This window comes from Agelaius phoeniceus, chromosome 25 (genome assembly GCF_051311805.1).
Source record: "Agelaius phoeniceus isolate bAgePho1 chromosome 25, bAgePho1.hap1, whole genome shotgun sequence".
NCBI classification, from domain to species: domain Eukaryota; kingdom Metazoa; phylum Chordata; class Aves; order Passeriformes; family Icteridae; genus Agelaius; species Agelaius phoeniceus.
The window spans coordinates 554211-566700 of NC_135289.1; the positions used below are offsets into that span (position 1 = coordinate 554211).

General features: G+C 52.9%; 1 protein-coding gene across 1 annotated transcript; it reads right to left on the reverse strand.

The window, feature by feature from the left end:
* Positions 1 to 99: 99 nt before the first annotated feature.
* DDX20 (DEAD-box helicase 20) lies at positions 100 to 5983 on the reverse strand. The gene is made up of 11 exons (XM_054648769.2): positions 5768 to 5983; positions 5599 to 5693; positions 5249 to 5417; positions 4819 to 4933; positions 4594 to 4736; positions 3985 to 4123; positions 3664 to 3722; positions 3238 to 3320; positions 2683 to 2788; positions 1729 to 1830; positions 100 to 1382 (listed from the first exon to the last, which is right to left on the reverse strand). Exons 1-11 carry the CDS (start codon positions 5949 to 5951, stop codon positions 286 to 288), a joined length of 2292 nt encoding a protein of 763 aa, XP_054504744.2. The 5' UTR covers positions 5952 to 5983; the 3' UTR covers positions 100 to 285.
* Positions 5984 to 12490: the final 6507 nt, after the last annotated feature.

The window sequence follows — 12490 nt, forward strand, 5'->3', positions numbered from 1 at the left end:
CTGCATTTTCTCCTTTCTGACATTTCTTATGTGGGAATGGCTGCCTTTTATCATCCTGTTTTCACTTTGGATTGTAAAGATTCCAACTGGGCACCCAGCTGTCTTTCTTTTCCTTTTATTAACAAATTGTAACACCATCACTGGACCTGTGTAAAACATTTACCAGACACAGCTGCTTACAAAAAGACACCATTTTCTCCATCTCAAACAACACCTGTCCCTTGTGAGTGTCCTTAGAGCAGCCCTGCAGTCCCAGCCCTGGCCCCAAGCAGCAGCAGCAGGACATCAGTGCCCGTCTCTCAGCAGCTCCTGGAGATAGACTGAGTTGGTGTGGTAGGCCCTGATGCAGCCCAGGTGCCAGTAGCCCCTGCTGTACTGGGACACTGCAGAGTAGTAGCTGTGCCAGGCCTCGTAGTAGCACCTCCAGTAGTGCTCAGAGCTCCAGCCCTGGTGAGCAGCGTCCTCCCAGGAGCTGCAGCTCTGCTCCTCCTCAGCCCTGCTCATGGCAGGACTGCACGACTGATGCTTGTGGCTTCTCTTGGCTTTAGCATTCTGTTTTGGGACCTTCTTTTTCACTTCCTTTTGCCTTGGGCTGTGGGAAGGCTCCTGAGGCTTCTCTGGTGTGGCACAGAAACCTGGGGGGCCCTGGCGTGCTGGGGGCACAGGGCTTGGCTCCTGTGTGTCTGAAAAGGCCTCAGAGCAGGAGTTGTTGGCCCTGCTGTTAAAGGAACCCCTGGAGCTCTCTGAGCCATCGCTGTCAGCAGACTCAGCCTCGTCTGCTGCTGCCTCTGGGTGATGTTCCATCTCTTCCCACTCCACATCCCCATTTCTGGGCAGCCCACGCTGCTCTCCTGGGCCTGAGTAACTTCTTAAAATCTCCACCTCTCTCTCTGACCCTTCTTTAATGAAATAATCATAATCTTCAACGAAATCTGAGAAGCTCCAGGGACTGGTGAGTTGGGTTTTGAAAGAAGACAAGCATGGAATTTTGGGAAGATTTTTTTTTAAGGCCTCCTCATCTGGAGCCTGAGTGCTGTGCTGTCCATCCCTCCTGGAGATGGCTTTGACTTGGTTCCTCTGTTCTGTGTGACAGCTGGAAGTTTGTGGGGCTCTGTTTTTCTCTACTTTTGCAGGATTTGTGCACTTTTTTGTCTGTTTTTGCTTCGGAGTCTTTTTTGGCCTTTCGACAGAAGAATTATCCCTTGGAAGATTAGAGGGAGGCTGAGGAATGTCTGGAAAGCCATTCTGGACAGGCTGCAGCTCGGGTTGCTCTGGTTTGGGACACACAGTGTCACAGTTCACCCCAGGAGCCGTGGGTACTGCAGGTTTAACTTCTACCTGCCCATCCTCAAACTGCTCCATCATTCCAGGGGGGATTGGCTCTGCACAGAAGAGAAACAAGCACCACTCAATCAAGGGCATCCTTCCCTCTGGAGCTCACACCAGTACCCAAGAGAAGCTTCTCAAAACTGCACGTCAGACATCAAGTGAGGGCCACAAACCAGCCCCTTTAATTCTCAGAAGAGTTTAAAGAGCCACAACATTTCCTTCACGGGGGGCACCAAAGGCTGCTCAAGACAAACAATACTGCATTACTTGTCAGGAGCTGAGCGTGCAGAAGGTGGCCTAAAAGCAAAGCAGCCCCAGCAGAGGAGGCACACATCAGCCCCCTGGGCTTGTCTGAAGCTCTGACCAACAGGAAACCACCAAGCCCAGCACAGAGCCCACCTGGCAGAGGAAGCAGCTGCAGGTTGCACTTCTGAGCAATTTTCATCATGGTGTTCTCCTCCTCCCCACGGCAGCAGTAGGTGACAGCCAGCCCCAAGGTGCCTGTGGGACACAGCAGAGTTAACTGCAGGCCCAGCAGGGCTCAGGCCAGCAGGGTCAGGCCCAGCAGAGCCCAGCCCAGCCCAGCCCAGCCCAGCAGAGCCCAGCCCAGCAGAGCCCAGCCCAGCAGAGCCCAGCCCAGCCCAGCAGAGCCCAGCTCAGCCCAGCAGAGCCCAGCTCAGCCCAGCAGAGCCCAGCTCAGCCCAGCCCAGCCCAGCAGAGCCCAGCCCAGCCCAGCCCAGCAGAGCCCAGCTCAGCCCAGCCCAGCCCAGGAGAGCCCAGCTCAGCCCAGCCCAGCCCAGGAGAGCCCAGCCCAGCCCAGCCCAGCCCAGCCCATCCCACCGAAGCGCCCGGCGCGGCCGATGCGGTGCATGTAGGTCTCAGCCCAGCCCAGCCCAGCCCAGCCCAGCCCAGCCCAGCAGAGCCCAGCCCAGCCCAGCAGAGCCCAGTGCACCGAAGCGCCCAGCGCGGCCGATGCGGTGCATGTAGGTCTCAGCTCAGCCCAGCCCAGCCCAGCCTAGCCCAGCAGAGCCCAGCCCAGCCCAGCAGAGCCCAGCAGAGCCCAGCCCAGCCCAGCCCAGCCCAGCCCAGCGCACCGAAGCGGCCGGCGCGGCCGATGCGGTGCATGTAGGTCTCAGCCCAGCCCAGGAGAGCCCAGCCCAGGAGAGCCCAGCCCAGCCCAGCCCAGCCCAGCAGAGCTCAGCCCAGCAGAGCCCAGCCCAGCGCACCGAAGCGCCCGGCGCGGCCGATGCGGTGCATGTAGGTCTCAGCTCAGCCCAGCCCAGCCCAGCCCAGCCCAGCCCAGCCCAGCCCAGCCCAGCAGAGCCCAGCCCAGCAGAGCCCAGCCCAGCGCACCGAAGCGCCCGGCGCGGCCGATGCGGTGCATGTAGGTCTCCCAGTCCAGGGGCACGTCCAGGTTGATGACCAGGTTCACCTTCTCAGCATCAATTCCACGAGATGTCTGCAGCAAGGGAGGAGGAGAGAAGGGCAGTGAGAGCTGAGTACTAAACCCAGAGAAGGCAGGCACACCATGTCTGGCACTCACAGCACACTGCCCACGGAGCAGCTTTTAGCTGCTTCTGGCAGAGCAACAGATAAACTGACCACTGTTTTTGAGCCAGACCACAGAATGGGTTGGGTTGGAGGGGCCATAAAAGTATCCCCTCGTTCCAGCCCTGCCATGGGCAGGCAGATGAGGAATGGGGGTGATGTCCAAGCTCCACTGTGACAGTAAGTGACAGTCCATGGTGCTTGATCAGCACGTTTATGTTCTCTCCAATTCCAAGCCAAATCAATGCCTCTAAAGTAACTTTACATGCAATACTCCTGCATGCTGTAAAATTTGCAGAGCAGTTAATAAATCTGAAATAGAATCTGTAAGAAGCTTGTCTGAAAGCAGTAAAAGCTCACCAAGTCTGTGGAAATCAGAACTCTGCAGTGGAATTGCTTTAATTTAGCCATGGCATCAAGTCGCTGATTTTGATTCATGTTGCCTAAGAAGATAAAAATCAGAAGCAGGTTACATTCTTCATCTTTATGGTCCTCACATTCTACAAAACACTGCTTTGTATCATCAGAAATAAGTCAGAAACTTCCTCAAACATCAGCTCCAAATGAGTAAAGAAGGAACAAACAAAACTGGAAAACTCAGGTCACTCATTACAAAAATAATTCTTTTCCTTGTAGATTGAGTCTCAAAAGACCTGTGAGGATTCAAATGCTATTCTCAGCCATTTAACAGAGACCCTGCAAGGCAAGATTTAAGACATGTTTTCCTATTTTAGGTCACATTTATGCACAATCTCAGTGGAATCAGAAAATTGTGAATGGATTTACCTGAAATGCACTCAGCAGGGAAGCCTCTGGATGTCAGTATTTCAGCCAGATGTTGAGCCCTGAGGGAACACACACACATGAAAACTGGAATAAAACCAGGCCTAACAACACCTGCCAGTCCTTAGGTTATTCTCTACAGCCAGGGACTGCATTCTGATATTTTCAGTATTTCACAGTGCATTCCTCAGGCTGTATTTCAGAGCTGAGGTTTGCAGACTGCTCTGAGACCTCACAGGTCCCATAAATTTATCATCCATGGCTGGACATCACAAGCACTGCTCTCAAACAAGCTTTGTCCAGGTGTTATTGCAAATCTATTACCTGCTGTGCAAATTTGAGAAGACTAAGGCTTGGTTGAAAGGAATCTTGCTGAACAACTCCTGCAGGTGCTGGGTTTTTTCCTCAAAGGTTTTATGTGGGAGGGGATGGGAATTCACAATTTTGTAGTACTGCTTCAGCCCTGAGCAGGAAACCAAAACAACAGATTAGGGCTTGCCATAAAAACATGCACAGAGTTCTGTAACCTTGTGATACTGCAGCTGAAGGGAAACTGCAAACAGACACACAGGACAGCCTCCAGGAGAAGTTTTTCTTAAAATTTTTTGAATAGAGAGAAAAAGAAGAGAGTTTCATTTGTCACTGGTATTTTAAAAATACAGAATCACAGACTGGTTTGGGTTGGAAAGACCTTTAAAGACCTTCTCATTCCACTTCAAGATTCACTGCATCAACACTGGGAATCAATATTCATAAACTGAGTAACTTAGGGAAATGCCAAGAAAAATTCATAGAAGTTATGAATTATTATCATTCATAAATTCATAGAAATTATGACAAATCATGCATTCTAAAGGCACATGTTTTGGCTTTAGTGTCCCCCTCCTCATCCATTGCTGACCTATGCCACTCTAAGTGCCCTCATGTGCTTACCAAGGAGGGCTGGGTCCGTGGGGTTCAGCCTGACAAACGTGGGCTCCCTCATGTACCTGGTGAGAGCAGCAGCCAAGGACTCGGGGTAGGTGGCTGACACTGCCAGCATCTGCTTATTGACAGGCAGAGAGGAGTAGATCCAGCTGGGAGACACAACCAGGGCACCGACTCACACAGAGGCAGCTGACAGAACCACCCAGGCACCAGGGGAGGGCTCTGCCTTACTTGACCTGCTCCTGGAAGCTGCCCTCCTCCAGCAGCTTGTCCGCCTCGTCCAGCACCAGGAGCCGCACGCTGGCCGTGTTCAGGTAATCCAGCTCGATCAGCTGCTTGATCCGCCCTGCAGGGGGGGACAGAGAAAACAGCTCCCAAAACATCACCCCAAACTCTCTAACAATGAACTTTTAAATTACTCTTGAGCTGCCTTTGAGGCTGTGCCCTATTAATGACAACAAGCACAGCCCTGCAGGGGGAGACAGCACAAACAGGTCTGAAAACATCACCCCAAACACCCCAACAATCAACTTTTAATGTATTCTTTAACCTCTGAGGCTGAGCCCTATTAATGACAACAAGCTCAGCCAACCCAGCGTCCCCAGGCCCGGTTATTGAACTGTGCAGGGTCACAGGGACCCAAAGCAAAGCTGCTCCCTACCTGGGGAGCCCACAGCGATGTGGCACTTCTTCAGCCTGCTTCTGTCCTGGCTCAGAGGAGTGCCCCCGATGAACACGTGGCATTCCAAGCCTTCCATTTTTATTCCGATGGTCGTGATCACGGCGTGGATCTGCACAGCGATCTCCCTCGTGGGAGCCAGGATCAGGATCTGTGCGAGGCAAGGGTTAAACGAGAGGCTGGAAGCCGCAGGATGGCGCTGAGGGCGCGGTGATTTAAACAAACGGCGCTGATTTAAACCAACCGCGGTGATTTAAACAAACAAACGGCGGCGTCTCACGGCCCTCGGTGCCGTATCCCCGAATGAGCGGTTCCTCCCCGGCCGGGCTCACCTGCGTGGCGGGGCTCTCCAGCAGCACGGCGTCCAGGGCGATGGTGGCGAACACGCAGGTCTTGCCGGTGCCAGACTTGGCCTGCACGATGAGATCTGCAAAGAGCGGCCGCGGCGGTCAGGGCAGCCCCGGGACAGCCCCGGGAGCAGCCCCCGGCCCGCCCGCTCACCCAGCCCGCAGCGCCCCAGCGGGATGGCCTTCAGCTGCACCGGGGACGGCCGATGGAAGCCGGCCGCCTCCAGCCCCGCCAGCACGGGCGGCGACAGCAGCAGAGAGCCGAAGTCGGAGGGGCCGCCGGGCAGCAGCACGTCCCGGGTGCGGAACCGGCCCTCGGCCTCCATGGGCGCCGCCATCTTGGCGGGGCGGGCGGGGGAGTCTCGCGAGAGCTGCCGTGATCCCGCGCCGGGCGAGCGCCGCCAGGGGGCGCCGTGCAGGGCACATGGCGGCGGCTCCGCCTCAGGGCGGGCACGGAGCGGGCACGGAGCGGTCCCGGTTCGGACGGGCCGGGCCTGGCGAGCTCGGTACAACGGCGGAACAGCCCCAGATCGCCGCTGAGTGCAGCTCCCGGCCCTGCACAGACACCCCAAACCCCACCCTGTGCCCGACAGCGCTGTCCGAACGCGCCCTGAGCGCCGGCAGCCCTGGGGCCGTGCCCATCCCCGAGCAGAGCACACAGCTCACAGAACACGCGATTTAGGAGCCTACAAGAAATTCCTACAAAAATTAACAGCACAGTATTCACTCAGCAAAGGGCAAATGTGTTAATCTGTGCGTGCGTTACTTACTACCCTCTGTAGGCCACTTATTTTAAATCGTGGGTGGGTTTATGAATATCAGGCTTTTATGGTAGAGGCTCTGGACATGCAGCTTGCATTCATTGCAAGGGGATTTGGAAAGTCTCTACAGTGGCTTCTACTGTACAAGCACATACACTGTGCCATTATTCTTACAGTGCTGGGCAGCCAAAATGAATTTTAATGGCTTTGGTGTATCACAGGCTTGGTCACGCCTTTGAAATTCCTCATGTCTATATTCCTGATGGGGGAGAAAAGTCTGTCAGATTCTATTCAGTTGTGCTTTATTGTGATGATATTTTCCTGTGAATATCTGAGCAGCAAACACTTAACCCTGCAGGACAAAGAGCAGTTCCAGCTTGGAGAGCACAGCAGGAGCACAGGTAACGGGATCTACAGGCAGGCCACTGTTCCAATCAATCCTTAATTTTTAAGTGGATATTCTCATTGGTCCTCAAGGGGAAAGAGTCTCCAACATGAGATAATTGTCTCTGGATAAATCTGGGAAAGGAGACAGACAGAGACACCTGGACATAACAAACATTTGATTAAATAGAGCCTTTCATAACCCTTTTAAATTGATGTGATTTGACCAGACAAGAAAGAGCAGTAAGGAGGGACTGTTCCCAGGGGGGAAGGGCAGCGAGGAGGTGACAAAACAGCCCCCAAGAGCCATTGCAGGAACTGCTGCCCTCTCTGTTTCTCTCACTTACTCCTTTTCTCCCGAGGTTTCATGCAGGCTGCAATACAGCCAAGGTGATCTGTGGACAGACATTATTCTCTGTGTGCCTTAATGAGACGCTCAGACACTGCACAGTCATTCACAAAGATGCTGCTGTTTGTGACTCCATTTTCCTTCAGCCCTTCAGACTCCAAACCATGTCCCTGTCTGTGTGTGAGACACCCTTGGCAGGTTTGGTGTCCTCTCCTGCTGGTTGTGGCCCTGACTGAGGGGCTGTGTCACACTTCAGCTCCTGCAGCTCTGTCAGTTGATCCCGTGCAGGGTTTTGTTTTAACCCTCAGTCCCACAGTAAATCTTACCTGCTGCAGCTCCTGGCTTTGCTGTGAGTCACAGCACAAACAGGAATCTTCTCCCTTCAGCCTTGCTTTCCCTCAGTGACTCTGGAGTGCTGGATTCCCATTGCTGACCTTCACATGTCAGCCCTGCCAAGAGGAATCTGCAGCTTTGCCATGACATGGCTTTGCTTCTGCTTGCAGCAAGAGCCAAAGGAAGAATTCCTGCTCAGAGCAGCCTTTGGAAAGCTTGACATTGAGTCTGAATACTCTGCAGGCAGAATAGGTCCTGGGAAAGGATTTAGGTTGGTAAAAGAAGCAGATGAGACATCCTTCAGAGCTGGAGTATTGCTAAAATAACAGGTTCTTTTGAAGGGATATAAACTAGCTTGGGGTCATCAAAATCCGGGAGGTTTTAGGATGTAGAAAAGCCCTGCTAGGAAAAATTCTTCCTCCCATATACACTGAGAGCATGTTTTATTCCTCCAAGATGGTGCTCACCAGATTTTTGTCCCTGCTAGAAGATGCACATCACATATTTGGTTTAATTCCATGCTGGATGCATTTTCCCCTGAATCTGTATGTCAGTGTATCAGCTTTAGGTAAGTGATGTTCTAAGACTCCTCAGAGTGATGCTGCTGATGCTCCAGGTCGGATGGTCACTATTTCACACTATTTCACACTATTTCAGACTATTTCAGACTATTTCAGCCTAACATCTGCAATACCAGGACTTGTACTAAATACTTTCCACAAATTTATCCATCTCCTCCTTTTCTTATAAATCCACTCTTCATTTCCAACACTTAAATTCTTGTTGTGACCCTTTGAAATACTGAGGTAAAATGCTCATGGATAGTTGGTATTGGCTTCCAGAAGTGTTGTGTTGTATCTATTTTAAGAATATATTCATTATTGATTTGGACACTGCTACTGCAAACAGGCACCAGCCTTGCCTTATTCCTTTGCCTTCAAAGGATTTGTCTTTCAGATCTGCCAAGACATGGAATTATTCAGAGCAAACCTGGTTTACATAATATTTGTAGAATATTTTGAAAGTGAGATAATCTCATCCTCCTCTCCCAGATGTTTTCAGATTAAGACAGGGAAGTTTCTCTGTTCTCTGCAGCACGTGTGAGTCACTCTTTGGAGTGTGGGCTGTATTTGTGTTTACACTGCCATGGAAACTGTGTTTGTTCTCTGTACAGTAGAGCCCAGGACAGTGAAAGGGCCATTGATCCAGCAGAGGCAGTGACTGCATATTCACCACCAAAATCTGACTTGAGCACCCTGCACATTCCCTTGCCCTCTGGAAAAGAAAGCTGCAAGGCAAGGCAGCAGGAGCAGCGAGCCTTGGGAGCAGCAGAATCCTCTCTGTCCCTTCAGTAATGACAGGAATGAGCCCCACAATGTGGGCTCTTCCCAGCGAGCCTGGCGCCTGCAGTTGTCAGAAATACTGACCAGAAGGAGCAGGATGGAGATTCTCACATCCATCTGAGGCTCATTTCAGTGCCCTCCTGTGGAATGGATGGGGTTCCTTGTCAGGCCCATTCTTCCCCAGGTTTCAGATGGAATCCCAAGTCCACAGGGCACCCAGCACAGGCACATGCACGCTGCAGATAGAAGCAAGGAGACCTTAGGGATTGGGTCAGAGCAGCAATTTCAGCTCTGCAGAGAAAAATGCCATGTTTCACTGCTGTTGCTTTCCTCCAAATAAATAAACATCATCCCGGTTTAATCTTAGATACCAAGATTTGCTAAATTGTTTTTTGAGCTCGTATGAGCAGGATCTAGGTCACGAAAAGGCAGTGAGCTGAGAGGAAATCCAAGAGATGTTCAGCACAAGGCAGTGCTGCACAAGGAGCTCCCTGGTCCTCCCTCCTGGCACTCCAGGGCAGGCAGAGCAATGCCAGCAGCTGGAATTTGGCTGGAGCAGCGTTAAAAGTTTGTATTTTGAGGATGTGGCACAGTGAGGCTGGGGCATGTCAGAACTTTATATACAAAGGCCGCAAGTGCAGAGACTGTATGCACTGAATTAGACTTAATGGAAGAAACAGGAATATTTTTCGGGGCTATTTTATCTCTTTATGCACAAATATAAAACCAGACAAAGTTCTGGCATTACATCCTTACCTATCGTGGCTGGGTGTTTCTGCCTCAGTGGGTTTAAACAAGGATGGATGCAATTCAGGTCATGCTGCAGCTGAAGTGGGAGGAAATTCTGAAAGGTTTGTCGTCAGTGTGCAAGAAAGTCGAAAGGAAAGAAAATTCAGTGATAACCACGCTTGTTAGTTCAGCAAAGAACAGTCACGTGGGAGCCTGGAGAAACCAGATCAATGAACTGAAAGACAACAAATGAGATGAGCCTTCAGCTGTGAAGGGATGGATGTTTCCTCAGTCAAGAAGGAACGAGGCAGTTCATAGAAGTGGAATACTCCACTCTGAAGGAGTATTCTAATTTTTGCCCAAGGATCTCAGTTTTTCTTTTTATCCTGAAATAAACCATGTAGCTTTCTGCTCCAGGGAGTTTTATTCTTGGCTCTGTGTTTTCTCGGAGATCTGATTTTCCAGTGCACTGCACCATCTGCTCATGGTTTACACCACGACAGAGCGGGAGGAGTGCAGGGCCTGGCATGAGGTGTCGGGGCTGCTTTGAACCAGTTGTCTACACGCAAGAGAAAAATGCTGCTTACTAAGGAAATCCTACTGAGAAAATAGTTCAGATTTTTTCTCTCCTCTTGCAAGTTCCCAGGAGTTTGGAGCTCATGAATATTCTGGTCTTTTTTTTTATTCTGTGCTCATGAACTCCTCTATCAGTCTCCTGGGACAGGAGCAGCCCCGGAGGCTGGAAAAGGGATCAAAAAGATGTCCTTAGCAGAGCCAAACAGAGCCTAGAAACTCGTCCTGTTCATCACAGAGTCTGGTGTCTTGCAGGAGGCGCAGGAGCTTGCAGCATCTGCCCCTTGCCTTGTACACGTGCGGGTGGCCTCTAGAACCCTTGACATGAAGGTAAAACGTTGTGTGAGTTCAGTTTGATCCTTCCAGCAGCCATGGGGACCACTGGCATCTCTGCTGTGCTGCCACAGTCAAATGGGACAGCACAAGGTAAATTCAGTGCTGGGCTGGCCCTTCTCATTTCTTCAGTAAATTAATATCTTCACAGCCCCACATCCTACAGAGCCTCGAAGAGAGATGCTGTTTCCACGCTGAACAGATGGGAAATGGGAGCCCTGAAATGAGCGAGGAGAAAGGAAATTTTGACCCATAATAACCCAGACAGTGGAAGGATCAATAAACATTAACTCTGGAGTGTTTCCCAAACACATGTGAAAGGGCAGATCGCAAATTTCCCATCTAAATTGGATTTTGACACAAAGGTCAGCTTTCAAAAACACTGAAACTGGTTTCTGTAAACAAACAAGCAAACAAACCACATCCAATTAATTTCTATAAAAAATGTTTTCCTCCAAAAAATAAAGACCTGGAGAGGCAAAAATTTTAGCCAGTCTTTGTGAAATTTATGGGAAAAAACCCCAAGTAATTATGTTTTTAATCCCAAATTTGAAAACACAAAGTAGTATTTCTCCTCCTATCAAGTTCTTTAGCATTGCAGAGCAACTCAGGATAAAATATCACAGGGGACTCAGCATTTATCATCTAAACAACACATTTTGCAAATAAGATGAGAATAATATTTATTTGTGAGAAACAGTCAAAACTTCAAACCCCTTCACATTCAGCACAGTTATGAAGTCTGATGATCCAAAAGTGTTTGTATTTTTCCCCAGCTCGCCTGTCCATCTGTTTGGTGTCCTGCGGTGAGAAGCACTATTAGAGGCTGTTGATCTGAGATAAAAGAATCCCGCCCTTAGAGGGGCTCACCCGTGGCTGCCACATCCCCGCACCCGGAGTTTTCCAGGTGCTGCTGCGTGCACAGAGACTGGCACGGGCTGAAACAGTGAGGGGAAAAATGAACCCCGCTCTGGCACCGTGAACAGCTGGGAACAGCTGGGAACAGCTGGGAACACCTGGGGACAGCTGGGGACACCTGGGGACACCTGGGAACAGCTGGGGACAGGTGGGAACACCTGGGGACACCTGGGGACAGGTGGGAACACCTGGGGACAGCTGGGAACACCTGGGGACAGCTGGGAACACCTGGGAACAGCTGGGAACAGCTGGGGACACCTGGGGACACCTGGGGACACCTGGCCCTGCGGCTCTCCGTGTGCTGGCCTGGCACAGGGCGCTCGGACACCGCCACCGATCCGTGTGTCCCTGTCCCGGCCCGGCCCGTGTGTCCGTGTGCCCGTGTGCCCGTGTGTCCGTGTGTCCGTGTGTCCGTGTGTCCCTGTCCCGGCCCCTGTGTCCGTGTGCCCGTGTGTCCGTGTGTCCGTGTGCCCGTGTGTCCGTGTGCCCGTGTGTCCGTGTGTCCCTGTCCCGGCCTGGGGCACCGCCACGTCCCCCGCGCTGGCCGGGCACAGCACGAGCGACGCGGCCCGCGGTGAGGACAAAACGGGGACACCGCAGCTGGGTGCTTTGCAATTTCTCCCGATTAAGGCCATGTAGGTTAATCCGTGCTTTCGGCGGGGTGGTCCGCGCCCGCGGAGCGACGTGCGGGGCGCGGAGCGCCACCAACTCCAGCCGCCAACTTCGGCGGGGAGCGGCGGGCGGGCGGAGCGCGGGGCCGGCCCGGGAGGAGCCCCCGCCGCCTCCAGCAGCGCCGCGGCCCCGGGGCCGGGCCGGGGGATGCGGCTGCGCCCGCCCCGCAGCCCCCGCCCCGCAGCCGCACACGCGGCCCCGCCTGCCCCGCGCTGCGCGCCTGCCCCGCGCCTGCCCCGCCGGACCCCACGGACACCACGGACACCGGGCAGCCACGGACAGCCACGGACAGCCCGGACACCGGACAGTCCCCGGACAGCCACGGACAGTCACGGACATCGGACAGCCACGGACACCGGACAGCCCCGGACAGCCCCCGGACAGACCCCGGACAGCCCCCGGACATCGGACAGCCCCCGGACAGCCCCGGACAGCCCCCGGACAGCCCCGGACTGCCCCCGGACTGCCCCCGGACTGCCCCC

What these genes read in the sequence shown, in the direction of transcription:
- DDX20 (XM_054648769.2), bottom strand. Translation starts at nt 5,951, where the DNA reads ATGGCGGCGCCCATGGAGGCCGAGGGCCGGTTCCGCACCCGGGACGTG. An exon ending in AGCTTCCAGGAGCAGGTCAA is followed by an intron (nt 4,737 to 4,818) that starts GTAAGGCAGAGC and finishes TGTGTCTCCCAG; the next exon opens with CTGGATCTACTCCTCTCTGC. An exon ending in CCCTGCTGAGTGCATTTCAG is followed by an intron (nt 3,321 to 3,663) that starts GTAAATCCATTC and finishes TTATCTTCTTAG; the next exon opens with GCAACATGAATCAAAATCAG.